The sequence below is a fragment of the Ranitomeya imitator genome, chromosome 1, assembly GCF_032444005.1.
Source record: "Ranitomeya imitator isolate aRanImi1 chromosome 1, aRanImi1.pri, whole genome shotgun sequence".
Lineage (NCBI taxonomy): Eukaryota > Metazoa > Chordata > Amphibia > Anura > Dendrobatidae > Ranitomeya > Ranitomeya imitator.
Window position 1 is genome coordinate 655,656,134 of NC_091282.1, and position 26,815 is coordinate 655,682,948.

At 43.2% G+C, this 26,815-nt stretch overlaps 1 protein-coding gene across 5 annotated transcripts in view; it reads left to right on the forward strand.

The window, feature by feature from the left end:
* SEMA6C (semaphorin 6C) overlaps positions 1-26,815 on the forward strand; it is a 295,200-nt gene that overhangs the window by 123,978 nt on the left and 144,407 nt on the right. For all 5 annotated transcript variants that reach the window (XM_069728756.1, XM_069728758.1, XM_069728757.1 and 2 more), the window contains exons 3-6: positions 19,770-19,957; positions 20,324-20,438; positions 21,486-21,543; positions 21,998-22,051. In XM_069728756.1, the coding sequence (XP_069584857.1) occupies positions 19,849-19,957; positions 20,324-20,438; positions 21,486-21,543; positions 21,998-22,051 (336 nt within the window). In that variant the 5' untranslated portion in view covers positions 19,770-19,848. The remainder of the gene's footprint in view (positions 1-19,769; positions 19,958-20,323; positions 20,439-21,485; positions 21,544-21,997; positions 22,052-26,815) is intronic.

Consider the following 26,815-nt stretch of genomic DNA (forward strand, 5'->3'; position numbering starts at 1 on the left):
CTGCTATCTAGCTTTAGCGGGCCTCATTTTGCTGAAACTGTTTTCATACTACGTATGTGCTTTCCTCTCATTTCACCGTCATTATATGTGGGGGGCTGCTATTTGCTGTGGGGTATTTCTCTGGAGGCAAGAGAGGTCTGTGTTTCTTCTGATAGGGGAAGTTAGATCTTCGGCTGGAGCGAGACGTCTAGGATCATCGTAGGCACGTTCCCCGGCTACTTTTATTTGTGTGTTAGGTTCAGGGTCGCGGTCAGCTCAGGTTCCATCGCCCTAGAGCTTGTTTGTATCTGTGCTTGTCCTTTTTGTGATCCCCTGCCATTGGGATCATGACAGTATAACCGGCCCACAAAGTGTTAATTGTATTGGCTGAAGTAGGAGGATAAGTAGTCTGAGGAAGTTTTTTTTTTTTTTTTTCCCCTCAGAGTTTGCTGCTTAGCCTTATTGCAGCCTGGCTACTTCCTCCTCCTCTTAATCTTTGAATGGCTCTGATCTCAGCTGTTTATCATGGACGTCCAGAGTTTGGCTTCCAGCCTGAATAATCTTGCCACTAAGGTTCAAAATATACAGGATTTTGTTGTACATGCTCCTATGTCTGAACCTAGAATTCCTGTCCCAGAGTTTTTTTCTGGAGATAGATCTCGTTTTCTGAATTTTAGGAACAACTGCAAGTTGTTTCTTTCTTTGAAATCTCGCTCCTCTGGAGACCCTGCTCAGCAAGTCAAGATAATTATATCTTTCCTGCGGGGTGACCCTCAGGATTGGGCATTTGCATTGGCACCAGGGGACCCTGCGTTGCTTAATGCAGATGCGTTTTTTCTGGCATTGGGTTTGCTCTATGAGGAACCTAACCAAGAGATTCAGGCTGAAAAAGCTTTGTTGGCCCTCTCTCAGGGGCAAGATGAAGCAGAAATTTATTGTCAAAAATTTCGGAAGTGGTCGGTACTTAGTGGAATGAGTGCGCTCTGGCTGCAAAGTTTAGAGATGGCCTTTCTGAGGCCATTAAAGATGTTATGGTGGGGTTCCCTGCGCCTGCTGGTCTGAATGAGTCTATGACTATGGCTGTTCAGATTGATCGGCGTTTACGGGAGCGCAAACCTGTGCATCATTTGGCGGTGTCGTCTGAACCGTCACCTGAGATAATGCAATGTGATAGAATTCAGTCCAGAAGTGAACGGCAAAAGTATAGGCGGAAAAAAGGGTTGTGCTTTTATTGTGGTGATTCAGCTCATGTTATATCAGCATGCTCTAAACGCACAAAAAAGGTTGATAAGTCTGTTGCCATTAGTACTTTACAGTCTAAGTTCATTCTGTCTGTGACTCTGATTTGTTCATTATCATCCATTTCCGTCGATGCCTATGTGGATTCAGGCGCTGCCCTGAGTCTTATGGATTGGTCATTTGCCAATCGCTGTGGGTTTAGTCTGGAGCCTCTGGAAGTCCCTATTCCTTTGAAGGGAATTGACTCTACACCTTTGGCTATGAATAAACCTCAGTACTGGACACAAGTGACCATGCGTATGACTCCCGTTCATCAGGAGGTGATTCGCTTCCTGGTACTGTATAATTTGCATGATGTTCTAGTACTTGGTCTGCCATGGTTACAAACTCATAATCCAGTCCTTGACTGGAAATCAGTGTCTGTGTTAAGCTGGGGTTGTCAGGGGGTTCATGATGATGCACCTCCGATTTCTATTGCTTCATCTACTCCTTCTGAGATTCCTGTGTTTTTGTCTGACTATCGGGATGTTTTTGAGGAGCCTAAGCTCAGTTCGCTTCCTCCTCACAGGGATTGCGATTGTGCTATAAATTTAATTCCGGGCAGTAAATTTCCTAAAGGTCGTTTGTTCAATCTGTCAGTGCCAGAGCATACTGCTATGCGGGATTATGTTAAGGAGTCCTTGGAAAAGGGACATATCCGTCCATCTTTGTCCCCTTTGGGAGCAGGTTTTTTTTTCGTGGCCAAGAAAGATGGTTCCTTGAGGCCTTGTATAGATTATCGTCTTTTGAATAAGATTACCGTAAAATATCAGTATCCTTTGCCATTGTTGACTGATTTGTTTGCTCGCATTAAGGGGGCTATATGGTTCACTAAGATTGATCTTCGGGGTGCGTATAATCTTATACGAATAAAGCAAGGTGATGAGTGGAAAACCGCATTTAATACGCCTGAGGGCCATTTTGAGTATTTGGTAATGCCTTTTGGACTTTCTAATGCTCCTTCAGTCTTCCAGTCCTTTATGCACGATATTTTCCGTGAATATCTGGATGAATTTATGATTGTGTATTTGGATGATATTTTGGTTTTTTCTGATGACTGGGAGTCTCATGTTCAGCAGGTCAGGAAGGTGTTTCAGGTCCTGCGGGCCAATTCCTTGTTTGTAAAAGGCTCAAAGTGTCTCTTTGGAGTCCAGAAGATTTCTTTCTTGGGGTATATTTTTTCCCCTTCTACTATTGAGATGGATCCCGTCAAGGTTCAGGCTATTTGTGACTGGACGCAGCCTACATCTCTTAAGAGTCTACAGAAGTTCTTGGGCTTTGCTAATTTCTATCGTCGTTTTATAACTAATTTTTCTAGTGTTGTTAAGCCTTTGACGGATTTGACTAAGAAGGGTGCTGATGTTGCTAATTGGTCTCCTGCGGCTGTGGAGGCCTTTCAGGAACTTAAGCGCCGGTTTTCTTCTGCTCCTGTGTTGCGTCAGCCAGATGTTTCGCTCCCTTTTCAGGTTGAGGTTGATGCTTCCGAGATTGGAGCGGGGGCGGTTTTGTCACAGAGAAGCTCCGATGGCTCAGTGATGAAGCCATGCGCGTTTTTTTCTAGAAAGTTTTCGCCGGCTGAGCGGAATTATGATGTTGGTAATCGGGAACTTTTGGCCATGAAGTGGGCATTTGAGGAGTGGCGTCATTGGCTAGAGGGTGCTAGACATCGTGTGGTGGTCTTGACTGATCACCTCTCGTGTCTCCCCTTTTCCCCATAGTTTGTAAGCTTGCGAGCAGGGCCCTCACTCCTCCTGGTATCTGTTTTGAACTGTATTTCTGTTATGCTGTAATGTCTATTGTCTGTACAAGTCCCCTCTATAATTTGTAAAGCGCTGCGGAATATGTTGGCGCTATATAAATAAAAATTATTATTATATTATTATTATCACAAAAATTTGATTTACCTTGAGTCTGCCAGGCGTCTGAATCCTAGACAGGCTCGTTGGTCACTGTTTTTCTCTCGTTTCAATTTTGTGGTTTCATACCTGCCAGGTTCAAAGAATGTGAAGGCGGATGCTCTTTCTAGGAGTTTTGTGCCTGACTCCCTTGGAAATTCTGAGCCCTCTGGTATCCTTAGGGATGGGGTGATTTTGTCTGCTGTCTCCCCAGACTTGCGACGTGCTTTGCAGGAGTTTCAGGTGGCTAAACCTGATCGTTGTCCGCCTGAGAGACTGTTTGTTCCGGATAATTGGACCAGTAGAGTCATCTCCGAGGTCCATTCTTCTGCGTTGGCAGGTCATCCTGGAATATTTGGTACTAGAGACTTGGTGGCCAGGTCTTTTTGGTGGCCTTCCTTGTCGAGGGATGTGCGTTCTTTTGTGCAGTCTTGTGAGGTTTGTGCTCGGGCTAAGCCTTGCTGTTCTCGGGCCAGTGGATTGTTGTCACCTTTGCCTATCCCGAAGAGGCCTTGGACGCACATTTCCATGGACTTTATTTCGGATCTCCCTGTCTCTCAAAAAATGTCCGTCATCTGGGTTGTGTGTGATCGCTTTTCTAAAATGGTTCATCTGGTACCCTTGCCTAAGTTGCCTTCCTCCTCTGAGTTGGTCCCTCTGTTTTTTCAGAATGTGGTTCGTTTGCATGGGATTCCTGAGAACATCGTTTCTGACAGGGGATCCCAGTTTGTGTCTAGATTTTGGCGGACTTTCTGTGCTAAGATGGGCATTGATTTGTCCTTTTCGTCTGCATTCCATCCTCAGACGAATGGCCAGACTGAGCGAACTAATCAGACCTTGGAAACTTATTTAAGGTGTTTTGTTTCTGCTGATCAGGATGACTGGGTTACCTTTTTGCCGCTGGCCGAGTTTGCGCTTAATAATCGGGCTAGTTCTGCTACCTTGGTTTCTCCTTTCTTTTGTAATTCGGGGTTTCATCCTCGTTTTTCCTCTGGTCAGGTGGAACCTTCTGATTGTCCTGGAGTGGACATGGTGGTGGATAGGTTGCATCGGATTTGGAGTCATGTGGTGGACAATTTGAAGTTGTCCCAGGAGAAGGCTCAGCAGTTTGCTAATCGCCGTCGCCGCGTGGGTCCTCGACTTCTTGTTGGTGACTTGGTGTGGTTGTCTTCTCGTTTTGTTCCTATGAAGGTCTCTTCTCCTAAGTTCAAGCCTCGGTTCATCGGTCCCTATAGGATCTTGGAAATTCTTAACCCTGTGTCGTTTCGTTTGGATCTCCCGGCATCGTTTGCTATTCATAATGTGTTTCATCGGTCGTTGTTGCGGAAGTATGAGGTACCTGTTGTTCCTTCTCTTGAGCCTCCTGCTCCAGTGCTGGTGGAGGGAGAATTGGAGTATGTTGTGGAGAAGATCTTGGATTCTCGTGTTTCCAGACGGAAACTCCAGTATTTGGTCAAGTGGAAGGGTTATGGTCAGGAGGATAATTCTTGGGTGGTTGCCTCGGATGTTCATGCTGATGATTTGGTTCGCGCTTTTCATAGGGCTCATCCTGGTCGCCCTGGTGGTTCTCGTGAGGGTTCGGTGACCCCTCCTCAAGGGGGGGGGTACTGTTGTGAGTTCTGTTTTTGGGCTCCCTCTGGTGGTTACTGATGGTACTGGGTGACTTGTCTTTCCTGGGTTTCTGGGTTCCACCTGTTCCATCAGCATATGGGAGTTTCCTATTTAACCTGGCTTTGCTGGCATTTCCTCGCCGGTTATCAATGTATCCAGTGTGTCTTGTTACCTCTGCTCCCTGCTCCTAGAACCTTCTGGACAAGCTAAGTTTGGATTTTCCTGTTTTGTGTTTTGCTTAATTTGGTTTTTAGTCCAGCCTGCAGATATGTGATTCTCTGCTGCTGGTTGCTCTAGTGGGCTGAAATTGCTTTTCATGTACCATGAGTTGGCACATGAGTTCAAGTAATTTCAGGATGGTTTTTTGAAGGGTTTTTCGCTGACCGCGCAGTTCACTTTTGTATCCTCTGCTATCTAGCTTTAGCGGGCCTCATTTTGCTGAAACTGTTTTCATACTACGTATGTGCTTTCCTCTCATTTCACCGTCATTATATGTGGGGGGCTGCTATTTGCTGTGGGGTATTTCTCTGGAGGCAAGAGAGGTCTGTGTTTCTTCTGATAGGGGAAGTTAGATCTTCGGCTGGAGCGAGACGTCTAGGATCATCGTAGGCACGTTCCCCGGCTACTTTTATTTGTGTGTTAGGTTCAGGGTCGCGGTCAGCTCAGGTTCCATCGCCCTAGAGCTTGTTTGTATCTGTGCTTGTCCTTTTTGTGATCCCCTGCCATTGGGATCATGACACCTCCTTGCACAAAAGGTTTGTTGCCCTCCTACGGCCCCGCCACGTCTCCTGGTGTACTGGCCTGTCTCCTGGTAGCGCCTCCAGCCTCTGGACACCACGCTGACAGACAGTGCAAACCTTCTTGCCACAGCTCGCATTGATGTGCCATCCTGGATGAGCTGCACTACCTGTGCTACTTATGTGGGTTGTAGAGTCCGTCTCATGCTACCACGAGTGTGAAAGCACAACCAACATTCAAAAGTGACCAAAACTTCAACCAAAAAGCATTGGTACTGAGATGTGGTCTCTTGTCCCCACCTGCACAACCACTCCTTGAGTGCGTCTTGATAATTGCCAATTTCCATCTGTTGTCTATTCCATTTGCAAAACAGCATGCGAAATTGATTGTCAAACACTGTTGCTTCCTAAGTGGATGCGTTTCGACTGCACTAGGCAGTCTTACTCATGACTCATGAGTAAGACTGCCTAGTGCAGTCGAAATGCGTCGACTGGGTCATGTCAACTATGTACATTTTTCTTTTGTATACACTATAATTTCCTTTGAAAAAGAAAAAGAAAATGAAAATCCTGTCCTGTTGAGCCGACTCCAATTTTTTCTATTTTCCTTGATGTGAGGCCAGGGTGAGACCAGTGTCTGAGCCCCAGGTGGATGAGCATAGAGCAACTGGGTGAGCTGGAATCAAGTTTCTATAGTTGTGGATGAGGTTCTTTATTTTCTCAGATGGTAAAGCTGCCCACTCTTCTTGTGGCAAAAAGCCTCCAGTTCCTGTAAATTCCTAGGCTGTCTAGCATGAACTGCACGCTTGAGATCTCCCCAGAGTGGCTCAATGATATTGAGGTCAGAAGACTAAGATGGCCACTCCAGAAGCTTCACTTTGTTCTTCTGAAGCAAATGACAGGTCGACTTGTCCTTGTGTTTTGGATCGATGTCATGTTGGAGCGTCCAAGTACGTGCCATGCGCTGCTTCTGGGCTGAGGAGTGCAAATTTGCCTCCAGTATTTGCTGATAACGTGCTGCAATCATCTTTCCTTCAACTTTGACCAAGATTCCTGTGCCAGCTTGGTGTCCAGGCTAACTCCTTAAGGAGTTTGAAAGGCTTGTAAAATGGTATTTGTTGCCCATAGCAGCCAATCAGAGCTTGCCTTTCATCTTTCCAGAGATGTTTAAAGAATAAAAGCTCAACTCTGATTGTTTGCTAGATACAATATGGACAATTCTCTTCTAACAGCGTTGTAATGAACAATGACTTCCAAGATTTTCCTCGGTTCTCTAATGAAATCTCTTTTCGTCTTGACTTATCAATATTTTCCTGCTTCGATCTGTTCTGTGGATAATCCAGGAGGCAAAATTGATTCCTCCATTCTCTTCGGGAATACATAAGAGGGATTAATTTAATCGCCTAGCAGGACATTGAGATAAAGGGGCTGGAGGATGGGGGATAAAATCTTTGTAAATTGAGCAGATAATCTAAAATCTATTCAGACACCGTCCCTTGACGCCAGCTGGACGTCATAATCCCGATGGCGGTTTCTTGACCAATTAGAGGGGAAGACATATAATCTCCATCGATAAAAGGGCTCTGAAGATGAGGACCCAGACCTCAGGGGCTAATTAACCGCTATCCAATTGTCTCCAGTCAGAAAATGTAATATAAAAAAAAAACAAACATATTTAACTACGGCTGGCGAGAAAATGAGAAGGGACTTAATGTTACAAGACGCAACGCGTTTCAGGCTCAGAGAACTGCTAAATTGTGTTTGGAATGAGAAAGTGTGCCTGTCTCTATCCGTATCTCTAAAGAAAGTCCTTTTCATCAATAAATGCACAACCACAATCCCACCAGCGAAATGCAAATGTTTTCTGATGTCAAAACAAAATTTCCATTGATGCTGTATGTGAGTGATGTCTCACAAAATGGCTACTTCCTATCCACCATGTCTTCTTATGTGGCCCATTGCATACAAAATGGTCACCTCCTTTTGTGTATGAATTATGGTCTCCTACAAAATGACCATCTCTATGTAGGAGTGATGGTGTCATACAACATGGTTCCCTCCAATGTGTATAAATGACCACTATGTATGAATAATAATATCATTGAATACAGCCCTCTAAAATGGCTGTAAAAGATGATGTAATATAAAATGGCTGCATCTGAGGTAAAAAAAATTATCCCTATCAGTCGATATGAGTCCATCCATGTATGGTAAAAGCATGTGAGGCACCAAGAGCCTCTTTCCTCACTGATATCACTACAGTTTCCTCTCTGGACATAATTTAATCCCGCGCTTCAGACACACGTCACCCGTACCCAGAAACGTGATATTTGAGAAGAAAATGGTCCTCATTACCAGACGTTGGATATACTCAGCCAACAAATAATCCATACTCTTCCTCCAGTACCTGAGAATGGCGGGTTGAGAAAATTGGAGCACCAAGAATCCTTCAGGGCCCACAGCCTTGTTGTTTCATTGAGGCGCCGCAGCTCATCCCGAAATGGCACTTAGAAATGAGCTGCCTTGTTGTTACCCAACAATCAGCTCTCGTCCTCCACCACTGACCAACTGCCATTACCGTAATCCCAGAAAGTGAGTAATAACGTGTGTGCTTCCCAATATCAATAACATGAACTGGTCTCACCCCACGTGTCACTACGCTGCCGCCACCGAGGCTCTGTGGCATACGCTCTTCTCAGTTCCCAAAAAATGAGGCATTTTCTGAGAAAGAAATGCATCATAGGAAAAGCGTGACCTACGCGCTTCAGGCCGTGAGAAGGAATGAACTAGGTCTGTCTGCGCGCCGGCTGCAACGCTCGACCTACAGCCCCCATACGCTGGCCTCAATCCTGGATTGGAAAGCTGTGGGAACGGTCGCCTGTGGGGTATTGGACGTTCCCAGGGTCCCTTTCAAAAATGACATAGGAATAGCTGAGAGTCTTGGCTGCGTCCCAATGTATCAGCCATAACGTCTGAGGACACAGGCAACTGCCGAGGAGGAGAAACCGTCTCATGCTTCCTCTGAAGAGGCTCTCCGTGAGAAGGGGGGAAAAGGGGAGGCATGAGCGTGTATCTAAGCTGATACTGTGTGCTGAGCTGTGTACCTCAGCCTTCCATGTGTGGTACTGTGTAATAAGCTGTGTATGTCAGCCTTTCATGTGCGGTACTGTGTGTTGAGCTGTGCATCTCAGCCCTCCATGTGCGGTACTGTGTGTTGAGCTGTGCATCTCAGCCCTCCATGTGCGGTACTGTGTGTTGAGCTGTGTACCTCAGCCTTCCATGTGTGGTACTGTGTAATAAGCTGTGTATGTCAGCCTTTCATGTGCGGTACTGTGTGTTGAGCTGTGTATCTCAGCCCTCCATGTGTGGTACTTTGTAATCTGTGTATGTCAGCCTTTCATGTGCGGTACTGTGTGCTGAGCTGTGTACCTCAGCCTTCCATGTGTGGTACTGTGTAATAAACTGTGTATGTCAGCCTTTCATGTGCGGTACTGTGTGCTGAGCTGTGCATCTCAGCCCTCCATGTGCGGTACTGTGTGTTGAGCTGTGTATCTCAGCCTTCCATGTGTGGTACTGTGTAATAAACTGTGTATGTCAGCCTTTCATGTGCGGTACTGTGTGTTGAGCTGTGCATCTCAGCCCTCCATGTGCGGTACTGTGTGCTGAGCTGTGTATCTCAGCCTTCCATGTGTGGTACTGTGTAATAAACTGTGTATGTCAGCCTTTCATGTGCGGTACTGTGTGTTGAGCTGTGCATCTCAGCCCTCCATGTGCGGTACTGTGTGCTGAGCTGTGTATCTCAGCCCTCCATGTGTGGTACTGTGTAATAAGCTGTGTATGTCAGCCTTTCATGTGCGGTACTGTGTGTTGAGCTGTGCATCTCAGCCCTCCATGTGCGGTACTGTGTGTTGAGCTGTGTATCTCAGCCTTCCATGTGTGGTACTGTGTAATAAACTGTGTATGTCAGCCTTTCATGTGCGGTACTGTGTGTTGAGCTGTGCATCTCAGCCCTCCATGTGCGGTACTGTGTGCTGAGCTGTGTATCTCAGCCCTCCATGTGTGGTACTGTGTAATAAGCTGTGTATGTCAGCCTTTCATGTGCGGTACTGTGTGTTGAGCTGTGCATCTCAACCCTCCATGTGCGGTACTGTGTGTTGAGCTGGGTATCTCAGCCCTCCATGTGTGGTACTGTGTAATAAACTGTGTATGTCAGCCTTTCATGTGCGGTACTGTGTGTTGAGCTGTGCATCTCAGCCCTCCATGTGCGGTACTGTGTGCTGAGCTGTGTATCTCAGCCCTCCATGTGTGGTACTGTGTAATAAGCTGTGTATGTCAGCCTTTCATGTGCGGTACTGTGTGTTGAGCTGTGCATCTCAACCCTCCATGTGCGGTACTGTGTGTTGAGCTGGGTATCTCAGCCCTCCATGTGTGGTACTGTGTAATAAACTGTGTATGTCAGCCTTTCATGTGCGGTACTGTGTGTTGAGCTGTGCATCTCAACCCTCCATGTGCGGTACTGTGTGTTGAGCTGTGTATCTCAGCCTTCCATGTGTGGTACTGTGTAATAAGCTGTGTATCTCAGCCCTCCATGTGCGGTACTGTGTGTTGAGCTGTGCATCTCAACCCTCCATGTGCGGTACTGTGTGTTGAGCTGTGTATCTCAGCCTTCCATGTGTGGTACTGTGTAATAAGCTGTGTATGTCAGCCTTTCATGTGCGGTACTGTGTGTTGAGCTGTGTATCTCAGCCCTCCATGTGCGGTACTGTGTAATAAGCTGTGTATGTCAGCCTTTCATGTGCGGTACTGTGTGTTGAGCTGTGTATCTCAGCCCTCCATGTGCGGTACTGTGTAATAAGCTGTGTATGTCAGCCTTTCATGTGCGGTACTGTGTGTTGAGCTGTGCATCTCAGCCCTCCATGTGCGGTACTGTGTGCTGAGCTGTGTATCTCAGCCCTCCATGTGTGGTACTGTGTAATAAGCTGTGTATGTCAGCCTTTCATGTGCGGTACTGTGTGTTGAGCTGTGCATCTCAGCCCTCCATGTGCGGTACTGTGTGCTGAGCTGTGTATCTCAGCCCTCCATGTGTGGTACTGTGTAATAAGCTGTGTATGTCAGCCTTTCATGTGCGGTACTGTGTGTTGAGCTGTGCATCTCAACCCTCCATGTGCGGTACTGTGTGTTGAGCTGGGTATCTCAGCCCTCCATGTGTGGTACTGTGTAATAAACTGTGTATGTCAGCCTTTCATGTGCGGTACTGTGTGTTGAGCTGTGCATCTCAACCCTCCATGTGCGGTACTGTGTGTTGAGCTGTGTATCTCAGCCTTCCATGTGTGGTACTGTGTAATAAGCTGTGTATCTCAGCCCTCCATGTGCGGTACTGTGTGTTGAGCTGTGCATCTCAACCCTCCATGTGCGGTACTGTGTGTTGAGCTGTGTATCTCAGCCTTCCATGTGTGGTACTGTGTAATAAGCTGTGTATGTCAGCCTTTCATGTGCGGTACTGTGTGTTGAGCTGTGTATCTCAGCCCTCCATGTGCGGTACTGTGTAATAAGCTGTGTATGTCAGCCTTTCATGTGCGGTACTGTGTGTTGAGCTGTGTATCTCAGCCGCTCACATGTGGCACCAGCTGACCTTCTGGATCTTTCTTCACAACACGTTGGCGGCAGCCCTCTAGGCGTCTTCACCCGGCCGTCTCCAGCTCACAGTCAGCATTAATGACCAAGTTGATTGTCTTCGTACTTATTTGCATGTCATTACCCAGAATCCCCCTCACCGGTGGTTAGACCATGGCAGGCTGTCATTAGGCCTGCACCAGGAGATGCCAAGAGCTTTAGAATATGCTAATAATCATGGTTAGCGGCAGGGCTGCTCCGACAGCATGGGGTTGACTCTGCCTTCTCTCTCCACATTTTACGTGAGCACTAAAGAGTATAAAATGGCTGTGACATGGAGCGCAGGAAGCAGAATTGTGTGTGACACGTGCCCAGAGACACCGGGCCAGGTAATGAAATCCTATGAGCCAGCCAGGCAGAACATGCTGTGAATTTGTAATGTAATGGAGAGTTTATTCGAGCAAGACGCACCGCAAGCTTCCCTCGTCAACTCAATTTATACCTTGGCTCCAGGGAGGAGGCGGCGTGAGGAGATACGAGGGCGACACTGCTCAGCCATCTTGTGTGAATGGGAGAGGAACACAAACTAATATTCCTCACTTATATACACGTCCCCGGCCACATGCACCAATGACACGGGAGCCCAAGAGCGTCAGGGCCGAGAACATGGTGTAGACCAGAGGTCCCCAACGTTTCTGACCTTAAGAGCCACATTCAGCTCTTAGAGAGGGTCGCGAGCCACATTCAGCTCCCACCCCCTCACAATAGTGGCAACCAAAACCTCATTACAGGCATAATGGTAACCAAAGCTTTTCCACAAAAATCAATCACCCCAAAGCAGTATACAAAGATACCCCCCATTCAGTATTCTCCTATAAAGCACTCCCAAGACACTATCACATCCAGCTTCAAACACCTCCTCTGACAGGTAGTGTCATCCTGTCTCCAGCGTAGCATACTTAAATAATCTCAAAACCCCTAAGACTAGTAGATGTGTACCCAGATCTGCTCTTCTGTGCAGGGCTGCTCACAAAATTCACCATTTTCAGATGTGCTCTTCATACCTGTTTGCTAGAACAGGAGCTAATGCTCAAAGCTGACAGACAGCCGCAAGCCACAATTCATGGGACCGCGAGCCACATGTGGCTCCCGAGCTACAGGTTGGGGACCCCTGGTGTAGACCATAGAGGCAGTATTATAGTAGTTATATTCTTGTACATAGGGGGCAGTATTATAGTAGTTATATTCTTCTACATAGGGGCAGTATTATAGTAGTTATATTCTTGTACATAGGAGCAGTATTATAGTAGTTATATTCTTGTACATAGGGGCAGTATTATAGTAGTTATATTCTTGTACATAGGAGCAGTATTATAGTAGTTATATTCTTGTATATAGGGAGCAGTATTATAGTAGTTATATTCTTCTACATAGGGGCAGTATTATAGTAGTTATATTCTTGTACATAGGAGCAGTATTATAGTAGTTATATTCTTGTACATAGGGGCAGTATTATAGTAGTTATATTCTTGTACATAGGAGCAGTATTATAGTAGTTATATTCTCGTACATAGGAGGCAGTATTATAGTAGTTATATTCTTGTACATAGAGGCAGTAGTATAGTAGTTATATTCTTGTACATAGGAGGCAGTATTATAGTAGGTATATTCTTGTGCATAGGGGGCAGTATTATAGTAGTTATATTCTTGTGCATAGGAGCAGTATTATAGTAGTTATATTCTCCTACATAGGAGGCAGTATTATAGTAGGTATATTCTTGTGCATAGGGGGCAGTATTATAGTAGTTATATTCTTGTACATGGGAGCAGTATTATAGTAGTTATATTCTTGTACATAACAGCAGTATAATAGTAGTTATATTCTTGTACATAGAGGGCAGTATTATAGTACCGTAGTTATATTCTTGTACATAGGAGCAGTATAATAGTAGTTATATTCTTGTACATAGGAACAGTATTATAGTAGTTATATTCTTGTACATAGGGGCAGTATTATAGTAGTTATATTCTTGTATATAGAGGGCAGTATAATAGTAGTTATATTCTTGTACATAGGAACAGTATTTTAGTAGTTATATTCTTGTACATAGGAGCAGTATTATAGTAGTTATATTCTTGTACATAGGAGCAGTATAATAGTAGTTATATTCTTGTACATAGGAACAGTATTATAGTAGTTATATTTTTGTACATAGGGGCAGTATTATAGTAGTTATATTCTTGTACATAGAGGGCAGTATAATAGTAGTTATATTCTTGTACATAGGAACAGTATTTTAGTAGTTATATTCTTGTACATAGGGGCAGTATTATAGTAGTTATATTCTTGTGCATAGGAGCAGTATAATAGTAGTTATATTCTTGTACATAGGAACAGTATTTTAGTAGTTATATTCTTGTACATAGGAGCAGTATTATAGTAGTTATATTCTTGTACATAGGAGCAGTATAATAGTAGTTATATTCTTGTACATAGGAACAGTATTTTAGTAGTTATATTCTTGTCCATAGGAGCAGTATTATAGTAGTTATATTCTTGTACATAGGGGCAGTATTATAGTAGTGATATTCTTGTACATAGGATCAGTATTATAGTAGTTATATTCTTGTACATAGGGGCAGTATTATAGTAGTTATATTCTTGTACATAGGGGCAGTATTAGGCCGGGGTCACACTAGACCGTAATACGGACGAGTGCAATGCGATAAAAAAACGCATAGCGTTCGTCCCAATGTTAATCTATGGGGCAGCTCCCATCATCCAATATTTTCTCGGCCGTATTCAGGATCCGAGTGAAATCGCAGCATGCTGCGATTGTCCGCTTATCTCGGCCGAGAATCGCCAATGAAAGTCTATGGGGGTGAGAAAAAATAGCACAGCACACGGACCATCAGTGTGACTTGCGAGAAATTCTCAGGCATTGGGCAGGTGACAGGAAAGGCTCAGCCATTATTTGCTCATTTTGCAAGTGTGTGAGAAAATCTTGCCATACGGATGCCATACGGATGTCACACGGATGTCATACGGATCATTTGATGCGAGGAAATCGCATCCTCGCACTGCACACGGATCACTGTTTTGGTAACATTTGTGCGATTCTCGTCCGTCAAATACGGACCGTTTTTTTATATGTTGTGTGTGTCCCCGGCCTAATAGTAGTTATATTCTCGTACATAGGAGGCAGTATTATAGTAGGTATATTCTTGTGCATAGGGGGCAGTATTATAGTAGTTATATTCTTGTACATGGGAGCAGTATTATAGTAGTTATATTCTTGTACATAGGGGCAGTAATATAGTAGTTATATTCTTGTACATAACAGCAGTACAATAGTAGTTATATTCTTGTACATAGGGGGCAGTATTATAGTAGTTATTTTCTTGTACATAGGAACAGTATTTTAGTAGTTATATTCTTGTACATAGGGGCAGTATTATAGTATTTATATTCTTGTACATAGAGGCAGTATTATAGTAGTTATGTTCTTGTACATAGGAGGCAGTATTATAGTAGGTATATTCTTGTGCATAGGGGGCAGTATTATAGTAGTTATATTCTTGTGCATAGGAGCAGTATTATAGCAGTTATATTCTCGTACATAGGAGGCAGTATTATAGTAGGTATATTCTTGTGAATAGGGGGCAGTATTAAAGTAGTAATATTCTTGTACATAGGGGGCAGTATTATAGTAGTTATATTGTTGTACATGGGAACAGTATTATAGTAGTTATATTCTTGTACATAGGGGACAGTATTATAGTAGTTATATTCTTGTACATAGGAGCAGTATTATAGTAGTTATATTCTTGTACATAGGGGACAGTATTATAGTAGTTATATTCTTGTACATGGGAGCAGTATTATAGTAGTTATATTCTTGTACATGACAGCAGTATAATAGTAGTTATATTCTTGTACATAGGGGACAGTATTATAGTAGTTATATTCTTGTACATAGGAGCAGTATTATAGTAATTATATTCTTGTACATAGGGGACAGTATTATAGTAGTTATATTCTTGTACATGGGAGCAGTATTATAGTAGTTATATTCTTGTACATAGGGGACAGTATTATAGTAGTTATATTCTTGTACAGAGGGGAAAGTATATACTGTAGTAGTTATATTCTTGTACATAGGGAGAGTATTATAGTAGTTACAGTTTTATAGATCTTTAGGAATAAATTAATAACTTTATCACCCAGTGTTGCTCCTTGGGGGATCTAAATGTGATCTAAAAATATAAAACCTTTTGCACTCTACCACCAAAGCAAATCTCTTAATCTGTAATTTGCAAGACATGACAACAATTTCACAGCTTATTTTGGAGGAGATGAATTTATCATCTGGTAATTTCATTAGTTGATTAGATTAGGATTTAATAATTTATATGTTGATTAGAGTATTTTGATTAGCTGCTTTAAAGTCTTTGACGTCATACTACTAAGGACCTGATCATTATGTGATAGGCTTCCTTTAATGTGGCACCCAAATAAGTTCACAATATGGCTGTGACACAAGAGGTTTAATATGATAAAATGATTTTACTCCAGCCCCGGACTAGTTTTCTTTAACTTGACACTGAGTATGTAACTGGACCTTTCGCAGCAGCTGTTTATGGAAAAGGTCAGATATATAACGTGTTTTTGTAAGACTTAGTTTCTCATAGTTGAAACCTCCAATATATAACTCAACGACCTTTCAGTAAAAAGTTGAGAAATGTGAATTATTATGACTATTGATGAGCGAATACACTCGTTACTCGAGATTTCTCGAGCATGCTCGGTGGTCCTCCGAGTATTTTTTAGTGCTCGGAGATTTAGTTTTCATCGCCGCAGCTGAATGATTTACATCTGTTAGCCAGGCTGAGTACATGTGGGGGTTGCCTGGTTGCTAGGGAATCCACACATGTGATCAAGCTGGCTAAGAGATGTAAATCATTCAGCTTTGGCGATGAAAACTAAAGCTGCGAGCACTAAAAAATACTCGGAGGACCCCCGAGCATGCTTGAGAAATCTCGAGTAACGAGTATCGCTCATCACTAATTATGACCCATGTTTTTAATTACTATGTAGGGCTCTTTCTGCCCTGGAACATGTCTGAGGAGTATGTTCTAATCTACATGTTCCTCAGAAGGTCCTTCTCTGGGATTTTGTGCCCTGGTCCTGGGTTTATATCTATCTGAAAACAAAACAGATGTCACTGGACAGTTTGCTTTTTCCCTTATCTCTGTGAGTGCAAGGGGATGTAAACAGAAGCCATCATATGACAGAGTTTTCGTTTAACCTTAGCTCAGTGAGTGCAAAAGTGTAAAAACAGCGCAGTCATCACGTCACAGAGTTTTCTTTTAAACATAATTTCTGAGTGCAAGGAAGTGAAAACAGAGCAGCCATCATATGACAGTTTTCTTTTATCCTTAGCTCGATGAGTGCAAGGGAGTGAAAACACAGCAACCATCATATGACAGTTTTCTTTTATTCTTAGGTCAGTAAGTGCAAGGGAGTGAAAACAGCAGTCATCATATGATAGAATATTCTTTTAACCATCATTGTGTGAGTGCAAGGGGGTGAAAACAGAAAACTATGTAGTATGGCAGATTTTTTCTTTTCACCTTACCTCTGTTAGCACAAGGGGGTGTAAAACAGAGGAGCCATCATTTGACAGTTTCACCATCCTTGCATTTGGCATTGGCAATGTTTTCTCAGTAGATGTGGCTGTATGTGTTTCATAATGTTGGATACTCACATGTAAAGGGATCATTTATGTGTGGAGGTCTCAGTTTGATACTCAGGCACCATCTTCATATATGAATATGTGCAACTAGCGGTACTGTAGACTGTCGATTCCTGACTAGCAATTGGTATCACAGACTAGACTCGCTACCTTTAGACGCCGTAACAAGATTCTGTTTTATTAGAGCTCTGTGTTTCTCTGCCGGCTGCTACATTTTTGTCCATTCTCTGTTTCTACCTTAACCCCCCACAGACAGTACCCAATTATCTACGACGAGACACCACTCCGCCGTCGCCTGTAAGACCAATTTTGCTTCAATTTGGACCTCTTAAATGGCCTGAAATTATAATCTGTGAGAAGGGGTGGGGGATGGGCCTGCGTGCTTTTAGGGTTAATTTCCACTCCATTTCCTTCCATCTGCTGGGTAATGACAGGGAGTGATTTTCTACACTTCTCCGCTCCTCACTGGTTCCACGTGCGTGCGGCGCTTTTCTCACCGGGAGGATGTCAAAAACAGGAAACGCATTCTCCCCAGTGTGAGCACTCTCAATGTCTTCTGGTTAGGACTCTGACTGCAAATTACCCTTTGCATAAAATGAGAGATTTGCTGACACTTGATCATTTCCATCATGACCGAAGCGGAGATGGCTTTATGCTGCATTATAAGCGCGGTGCGACATTCTGCGCATGAGCGCCATGGATTGGTGATATGTCCTGCAGATTATTGCACTACTGACCGTTACAAAACGAGCAAAATTAAATAATACAAGAGTTACCAAACAAACAAGTAATGTCCCTTTATGGGATAAGTGCTGGTTGTCATGGCGGACGTCTCGCTGATGACTGGCCTCTTCTGTTTGTGCTGAATGATTAAGCCAAGGCGAACGGTCAAGTGGGATTGTAGAGCGTAGGAGGGGCGGCAAGCTGCTAATAAGTACACAATACAGACGTGGTATCAGATTGGATCAACATTCCTATTAATCAGGCCTTCGCTTGCTTAGACCGGGGTTCAGGAGGTCCAGCGTATTACCAGTCTATATAGCCAGAACGATGCCGTGTGAAATGAATACTGACACACATGGAGATAAACGATACCACCACATACGGGCTGTACCTGGCCTCAGGAGTGCTGATGACAATGTATATAGATTTAACCCTCAATGCCATTTCATGGGGTAAGAGGGAGACTGTCATGCCCACAACACTCAACTCTAAGACCAGAGCACGTCACATTATCCCACAGTACCTTCATAATGACAGTCATAATGGAGATAACCATACTATACCCATATGAGGTAACCAGTGTCCAAAGCCAAGTACAGTAACAGTGCCCTCAAAAGAGGCCACAAAATAGCTACTGCCCCCTAATGACAGCCATTGTGTCCCATAATGGAGATAAGCATACTATGCCCATAAGGGGTAACCAGTGTCCAGAGCCAAGTAAAGTAACAGTGCCCTCATAAGAGGCAATGAAATAGCTACTGCCCCATAGTGACAGCTATGGTGCCCTTTAATAGATCTACCCATACTATTCCCATAAGGGGCAGCCAGCTTGCCAACTGTGCCCTAGTAAGAGACCATGCGACAGCTAGTGCTCCCATAATGACAACCATGATGTCCCACAAAAGGGATAACCATACTGTTCTCTTGAGGAATAGTCAGCGACCAAAGTCAAATATAGTAAAACTGCACCCATAAGACATCCAATGCCTCAATAACGACAGCCATTGTGCCTCATATTAGAGAATACCATACTGTGCCTATAAGGGAACACAGGACAGCCAGAGTTCACATGAGTCCTCAGAAGGACCACTTCTAGAGTTCCAGATTGATCCAATTGGGTGCTGTACAGCCTTAATTGGTAAAAATGTAGGGTAAGATGTGTGCACCCAATTTTTCTAAAGTTCGGGGATGTATTTAAGTGTTGACCAGATATATGTACTACACCTGGTATCACTGCTATGCAAGAGAATGTGAAAAAAGGGGGGATACGGCCTGGGTACTCTTGTATGGCCTAGTATGGTTTTGGTCGTTTGTGGTGTTTTGATTTTGTTTTTGGTGTCACTCTGGCTTTTTATCTATGTTGGACACATTCTCTTGGATAAATCAGAACTTTTGTGTCGGCCTATTACTGCAAAAAACTGTCCCTTTATCAGTACATTAGGTAATTATGATTTAGTCTCCTGGAACATTTGGAGTATTTCTTGGTAGTTATTTAGGCTATATTGCGATATCGAATTTGTCTTGTCTCACTGGTGTCCCCAATTTATAGGTCCTATGGGGGCCCCGACCAGTATCAAGAAATATCTCTGTTATGTTCAGATTATAAAATGAAGAATCAGAGAGTCTGGTGTCTAATATGAGAAGGTAGTTGCTCCAGTCCACTAAATAGGGGAGTGAATAGTTAGTAATAAGAACACTCTTATAGGTCTATTTATCATCAAGTCAGGACAGGACCATTAAGTCATCAAGAAGATCTAGTACTAGCCATCTAGGTATACTATTCTGATTCAAGAAAATTAAAGATATTCCTCCTCTTTCTCACCTACCTGTTCTATTCTTACTGCACCCCCTGCCACCATAGGGCCCTATAGGGTGAGTTGGGAAAGCCGTCGTGGAGCGGGGGCACCAGTGCGCAGGTATTAGGGTGTCAACCTCCGTTGGTAGGTAGGTACATATAGGCCAGTTTAGGGGTAGGCATCTCCCCTGGTGTTTTTCATCACTTTTTTGGTATGATGTGATTTGTTTTAGTATCTGGTTATTATTATTTTTGTTGATATTTGTTTAATAAAGTTATGGTTATTCCATGAGAAGGTGAGAGCATGTAGAATCACTCCATGTGTGAAACAATATGTCCTCACTCCACTCTCATCAGTGCTTCTATTGTGTTCTTATTTCAGAGCCTCTTGGATCATAATGAATATCCCCTAATATCCGGATACCACCCTCTCATTTCTGTTACTTTGGAAGAGGATAAGAATGTCCCACCTGCTTCTTGCACTGGTTCTTCTCCTTGTCAAATGTCCAGCGTCCTCCTCACTCGTGTTCCCAAAAGACCTGGGTGCCCTAAGGACCATCGATAGTGGAAGTAAGTCCTATGTTCTCAAAAAAGTATTCTATCTATGTATGAACAGGAATAGGAAAGAAAGTGGTGGGTGTCTTCTGGGCACTGTAAGAAAGGAGTCCAACCAAACCAGGTGCCAGGTGGACAGGATAGTTTTAATTGCACTATGCATTCCAGAAATGGTCCATGCCCTTAATTAGGGGGTCGCTCTTGTTTCTGCTTTCTTCCTGTTCAATGTATATATTTCATTATGTCCTGATGACTCTGGACATCCTAAGAACATTCTAAACAGTTCTCAAATAGGATTTTCTGTCCCATAGACCTTATAAATATGGAGACAAAGTCAAAACAAACTTCTCCTTTATTAACATCTGCTTCTCTATCCCGAAGGTACAAAGGTCTATCCATGGTTTCGAGGGTTGATCACTGATCACGACTCTGCACATCTTGGCCTGGACTTTCAGAAGATGCTGAAGCTCAACCAGACCTTGTTTGTTGCGGCAAGGTGAGTATTGACCAGACTAGCTGCTTCAGAAATGTGACTAATTCTTTGGTTATCACACCATTCCCATAAACAGGACTCAACGGAAACTAGGTTTTCTTTATTTTACAAGAGAAAAATGCCCTTTAAGGTTTTCATTATATGTAATTATATGGTATGATGGGAATATTCATAATTTTATAATCACTAAGGGTTCGACATCTGGGCCTTTACCGGTTCCTTGTATTCTCTCATGATAGTCGCCAGAACCCAGACAAATCGGCCTTGGAAGGTCTACTACTTTGTCTTATTGTCATGTTGGCCAAATAATGCTGCCTTACAGTGGTCACAGTTCAGTGCCATACCATATTAAAATAAGTACTGATAGGTTAAATTATACCGCCATACAGTGCCAAAAAAAGAACAAAAACTAAGTTACATATAGGTGCCAAATAATAGTATTTATGTTTCTAAAAAATTGAAACCATGCAGTGTCCAAATAATACCGTTTCTCGGATCCAAAATAATACTGCCATAAATTATAAAACAAAAAATTTGGGTGTCTACTAAATAAAACACCCACACAAATGTTGATGGTGTCATTACGATCCGGGTCTGGGGTGTGGATCAGAAACGGGTGAGTTGTCTGGTCTGCTGACCCCATGCGGAAATCTTTATGAAGCCATTTTTCTACGCAAAATTCATCTTTGTAATTTGACGATTCATCAATGTCGCAGATGGAGAAAATATGTATAATTACACCACAGAGCGCAGATTTCTTTTTTCCTGCCTCAGGGGATAATGACGGGTATGCCTTGAGATATAAACTGTACTCATCAATCTCGGAAATAGGATATTGTATAGAAAAAATATCTATGTAGAAATATTTGGGCTAAATGACACAAAATGGTGTCTTATCCTAATACAAAATGGCTGCCATCTCCTTTTTCAAAGAAAGGAGTAGATTTCTTTGTCTGTGGCAACCAATAAAAACCATGTTAGGTGTTGATGAGGCCTGATGATGTCTACTATATGATAACGTGTGTCCTATTTCGCTGTTTTTTTTTTCAGAGATCATGTATACGCCATAGATCTACGGAAAGCCAAAGACTCCATTATACCAGACAAGGTAAGATATGTGTACGGCAACCCTTCACCATCACCCGATGAAAGCCGTATATATACATGTCCTCCACTGGCCTTGCCTTACTATGTAGCAGTCCAGACAGGTAGAGCTAGGCCGAAGCTTCAGTCACTAGGCCTGGAGGACTCCCTAAGGAATCAGTACAATCTCCAGGACTTTTCCTATAAATACAGTCTCCTGATTGAACAGGAACACCCACTTTTGGCAAGTTTTCAGAAAATCATTCCCCTCTGAAGTTGTGTTTGGAAACACTTGTACTGTACACATCAGATGGATGTCCGGTACCTCGGAGATCGGACAGATCAGCCAACAAGTATTTGTAGGCCTATGAAGTGACCCTTTAGTTTTATTTATCCATTGACTGGTCACTAAGGGGCCCCTGTGCAAAAAAAATCAATGTTGGAGGTCTACACATTACATATCTTGTTTTTTTTCCCAGTATATAACATGGAAGACGAAGGACATGGACAACTGCGCTATGAGGGGCAAACCAGTAAGTAGCATTCATCATGGCGTAGGGGTTATATGAGAACTGTTGTTGCTTGTTATGACACACCTGAAAATTGGGGCATCTAAGCTCACCTTGGGACTCCCTAAGGGATAATTCAAAACATTTCTTTTTTGGGACAGCAATAGCTCCCCTTGGTTCTGGCCAGGAAAGTTGAGACTGTTGCAAGTATGATATCATAGCCAGTTTTTAGCCCTCGGATACTGCATTTTGATAGCCAACGATCCACGTACATGGACATGAGTTGTCCTAACATAATGGGTAGAGTGGGTGCACGCCTGTTGCGGTGTGTGCAGTCATCTAGCTCCTCTTCCTCACCACTAATTAATATGGAACACTTCCATTCGTGGATGACAGAAAAGCAAATTAGGAATGTACCATACACAATAGAAAACCATTTTTTTTTCTTAAGATCTTCGAAAATGAGCCGAAGAACTCTCATTCACAATCCCTGATCATCGCTGCCTGCTCAAGGCCTTTGTTACTCGTCTGCTAAATGAAAATTTCCTAAATGAGAAAGCTCCAACTGCTGGCCCAGGGAAAATAACATTATCCCCGGCACTAATTAGAATTCGCCTTTAATTAAGAAGAGCATGCTGCTGAGGCTGAGCAGCAGATGACCCCGCTCCCCGTACACTCAGCGACTCTGTGATGTTGCACAGCGGCAGGTTTTCTCTTGCTGAGCTAAGCACCGATGTCTGCACGCTTCTCTTTGTCAATGTCTCACACTCCAGTGCCTTCCACACTAGCGCAATGCTCTCTACGACGGGCGCCTTGATTAGTTTTCTGATCTCAAACAAAATGGCTCACCTGCAAGTTTTTCCCCTCCGGGAGATTGGCGGAAGGGCTTTTCGAATGAGTCAATGAACGGAAAACAGCATCCAGACAGACTGGGGTTGAAGATGGAGACGTCTCAAATAGTTTTGGGACCTCCACTGATCTTTCTTTTTGTGTCTATAAATTGTTTGAAAACACGGTACTGTAATAGAAGAATTAACCCGATTCTAAAGAGGCTGAAAATCGAATTTTAAGGTCAGTACGAGTCTTCTGTTACTAAAGCCTTTACAAAACTACTTCATCAATAAATGTTTATAACCTTCATGAACTCTTGCTAAGCTGCAATTTTTATAAACTTTCTATCTGTTCGTACACCTGGGCCCCAAAATATAATGGAGAAACTCCCTAAGTCCCCAGCTGTGACAATGAAGAAGACACTTTAGAAGGAACATCACTATGGCACTAAGACCATGCTTATCTTCACTCAAAACCAACTTCAAAACTGGATGTACCCTTTTATCCTCAACTCTTCGTAAGACATGGGGGCTTTTGTAGACCCTCTTGGATTAAGGGGCATCACCCAGTTGGCATCACCTTCCTCTTAGGCTTCTTTCACACTTGCGTCGGTACGGGCCGTCGCAAAGCGTCGGCCCGACGTACGTTGTGCAAATTTGGCACAACGTGGGCAGCGGATGCAGTTTTTCAACGCATCTGCTGCCCATTCTAATTTCCAGGGAGGAGGGGGCGGAGTTCCGGCCGCGCATGCGCGGTAGGAAATGGCGGACGCGACGTACGAAAAAATGTTATATTGAACGTTTTTTCATGCCGACGGTCCGCCAAAACACGACGCATCCAGTGCACGACGGACGTGACGTATGGCCATACGTCGCGATCCGTCGGCAATACAAGTCTATGGGGAAAAAACGCATCCTGCGGGCACATTTGCAGGATGCGTTTTTTCCCCAAAACGACGCATTGTGACGGATGCCACACAACGCAAGTGTGAAAGAGGCCTTAGGTGGCCCCGTCTCTTCATGACTACACTATATACTACATTTCTCTTCTATAATGGGAAGACGAGATGTGACATAATGGCAGGAGCAACCACACCAACTATAGAAAACCAAATCATTTTTTTTTAATTAACTATACAAGGGTCCAGACGTAACAGCCATAATTTATGTTATTCTTTAACTCCAAATTGTGAGTTAAACTTTTTGTGTTTTAGTCCCATTACCACTTTACAGCATCAGCGACCTTTTAAGCAGAACATACACCATCCAGAATCCACCCCCTTCATCACACTTCTAGTATAGTTCCAGTCCAATTATGTTCTTCTTCATTCTACTGAGACCAATATTTCTATAAAGAATCTTGCCAGCAGGACCATCACAAGTTTCATTAAAAAACAATTGGACAGAGAGCGAAACAGCGGGACACGTTTTTTCCAGTTAGTTTTTTCTGTTATGCTCTCACAAAGGTAAAAGAGTTAAAACACATTTTAAAAAATCACACACGTGACATGCCAGCTTCGTCCTGAGTCTGAGTTTCACCTGTTGGCTTCTTCTGGGGCAAGCTATATTTTATCCATTTTTTTAGGGATTAATATGTTGTATTATATATTGGGATAATTTAATGATATTATGTATTGAGAAAGAAAAATTGTTGATAATAAGGGGTTAACAACAATATAACGTGGCCTGAAAGCAAACCCGTCTTGCCTTGGAGTTTTTTAAGGAAGTTTGAGATGGTTCTCTTGGAGAGTATTGTTTATGAATCTTCCGGAATCTGCAGGACTTTGATATTGAGAATGTATTGACAGAGGATCTTGGATGATACGTGTTCTGCATCGTTGATGCGGTAAAGTGGTATTTTATCTAATTTTCATTATGAAGGATATTTGACTTTTTCATTGGACTTGACCATGTTCCTTGTAGTTGGAAGAGTGCCCGGTATATCAAGGTTTTTTTTTCATGTTTTAAGCTTATTTATCTTGTGTGAGCACCTATTTATATAATGCCATTTTTTTTTATTTCTACATGAAAGGTTTGTGAGGTCTCTGTCGTTGGAATACATAATGGCACATACATAACAGCAAGTGGTACACCCTCACCACTGCGCTCCAGACCCATTTCTGGGGCCTTTTTCACAACAAGAAAGCTTTATTATTCCTCACAACTCTGCGGGGTAGCACTTTTTTCACACAACCGTATATGATTACGGAGTTAAAAGTGTAGGGCCCCAGCTAAGTGGACAGCAGTCAAGCTGTGACACTTTGGACACCAATGTGAATAGCATAAAAAGTACATTTTCTTTCGGAGAAGCCATTTTATTCAAGCCTGAATTGTCGGTGAAGGTGTTACGGGAGGCAAACCTTTACACAAAGGCAACGGAGCAATACAGATGACCATTCAATTGCAGGCACGAATTTAATGGAGTGAAGTTTGACTGCCCAGATTGTGTCTGAATAGGTTTATTATAGGAATCCAGAGCCCAGAATAATTCACTAATATTTACTTCAGATGACAGACGCTTGTTTCAACATGCTGGTTGTAAATGCCCCGATATAACAAACAAAAATTGGGCAAAATCACATAATATTCAGGAATACATGTCAGCTGTTGCTTGCCCAGGGTCCAAGAAGCCTCTTTGTGAACAAATTGTCATGACATGCCAGCTGATCATAGATATAATGATCTGTAATCATGAAGATGATCTCACTGGACAGAGGCTTGTTCCGGCATTTTAGCCCTCATTAGTGAAAGTCCATGATTGTGACATCTTGCTTCTACGTCTCTGTACCAACCTTTCTTTCTGTCATCAGTATAAAATATGGATTGTGACTTTTCATGGTCATGGTTTATACTGTTTCTACAGTGCTGTGTTTTTACTGTGCCAGCCATTTTAGATCTGATTAGCATGGATTTGTCTAATTCTGTGTCTCTACAATATTAGGATTTTTAGATATTATCAGGATAAGGCACAGATTTTACCTTTTGCTGTTTATTTTGTTTTTTTTTACCACTGGCATGACTTTTGGTGTCTTCTGCCACCCATTTTAGGTTTTATATAACACATGGATTGTAGTACTCTTGTGGTTTTACCATGTAACCCTTTTAGAGCTCATCAGTATAAGGCAAAGTTTATGGCTTATTTGTTGTTATTTTTTCTCTGCCACCCTCTTTAGATCTAATCCATATAAATTAGAGATTATGGGCTATGTTAAAATTTGACTGTGCCTACTGTAGCGTAGCGGGATTGGTGCAGTGTGACAGACAGGCAGTGGCCCCTGAATAGCTCAAAAGCAAAGTCTTTTTAATGGTCAGTGTATTCACAAACAGAACAAAGTAAATAGGATCCGGCCGGATTGCAGTCGGGAACAGGATAGTCCGTAACCGGGACTGTTACCATGGGCGACTGCACCGCCGTGTACGCTGAGGGGTCATTTACTTTAACCTTACCCCCTGCCGCGTCTTTCCTGGTGACAGGGGATTCCCCATTGTTACGACTTTGTTCGCCTCCATGACCAAACATTCTCGGTCCTTTCAGACTTTTAGTAGGTTGACATGGTACAGTTGTTCCGGTTTCCTCTTTCTGGGTTGTTACACCCTATAATTTACTTCTCCCACCTTTAGCCGTATCTCATATGGCCCTTGCAACTTGGCCATGAGCTTACTCTCTGTGGTGAGCACTAATACCAACACCCAGTCCCCTTCTTTAAAGGTCCTGACCGTGGCTCTTTTATTATACCCGCGGCTCTGTGCAGCATGGACATCCATCAGATGCTCCTTTACTATGGGCCATTACTGCCGCAATCCGATCCTGCATGCTTGCCACATGCTTGATGACACTCTTATGTGGAGTTGGCTCCTGTTCCCACGTCTCCTTGGCTACATCCAGTAGTCCCCTTGGGTGCCTGCCATACAATAGCTCAAATGGTGAAAACCCCATGAACGCCTGCGGTACCTCACA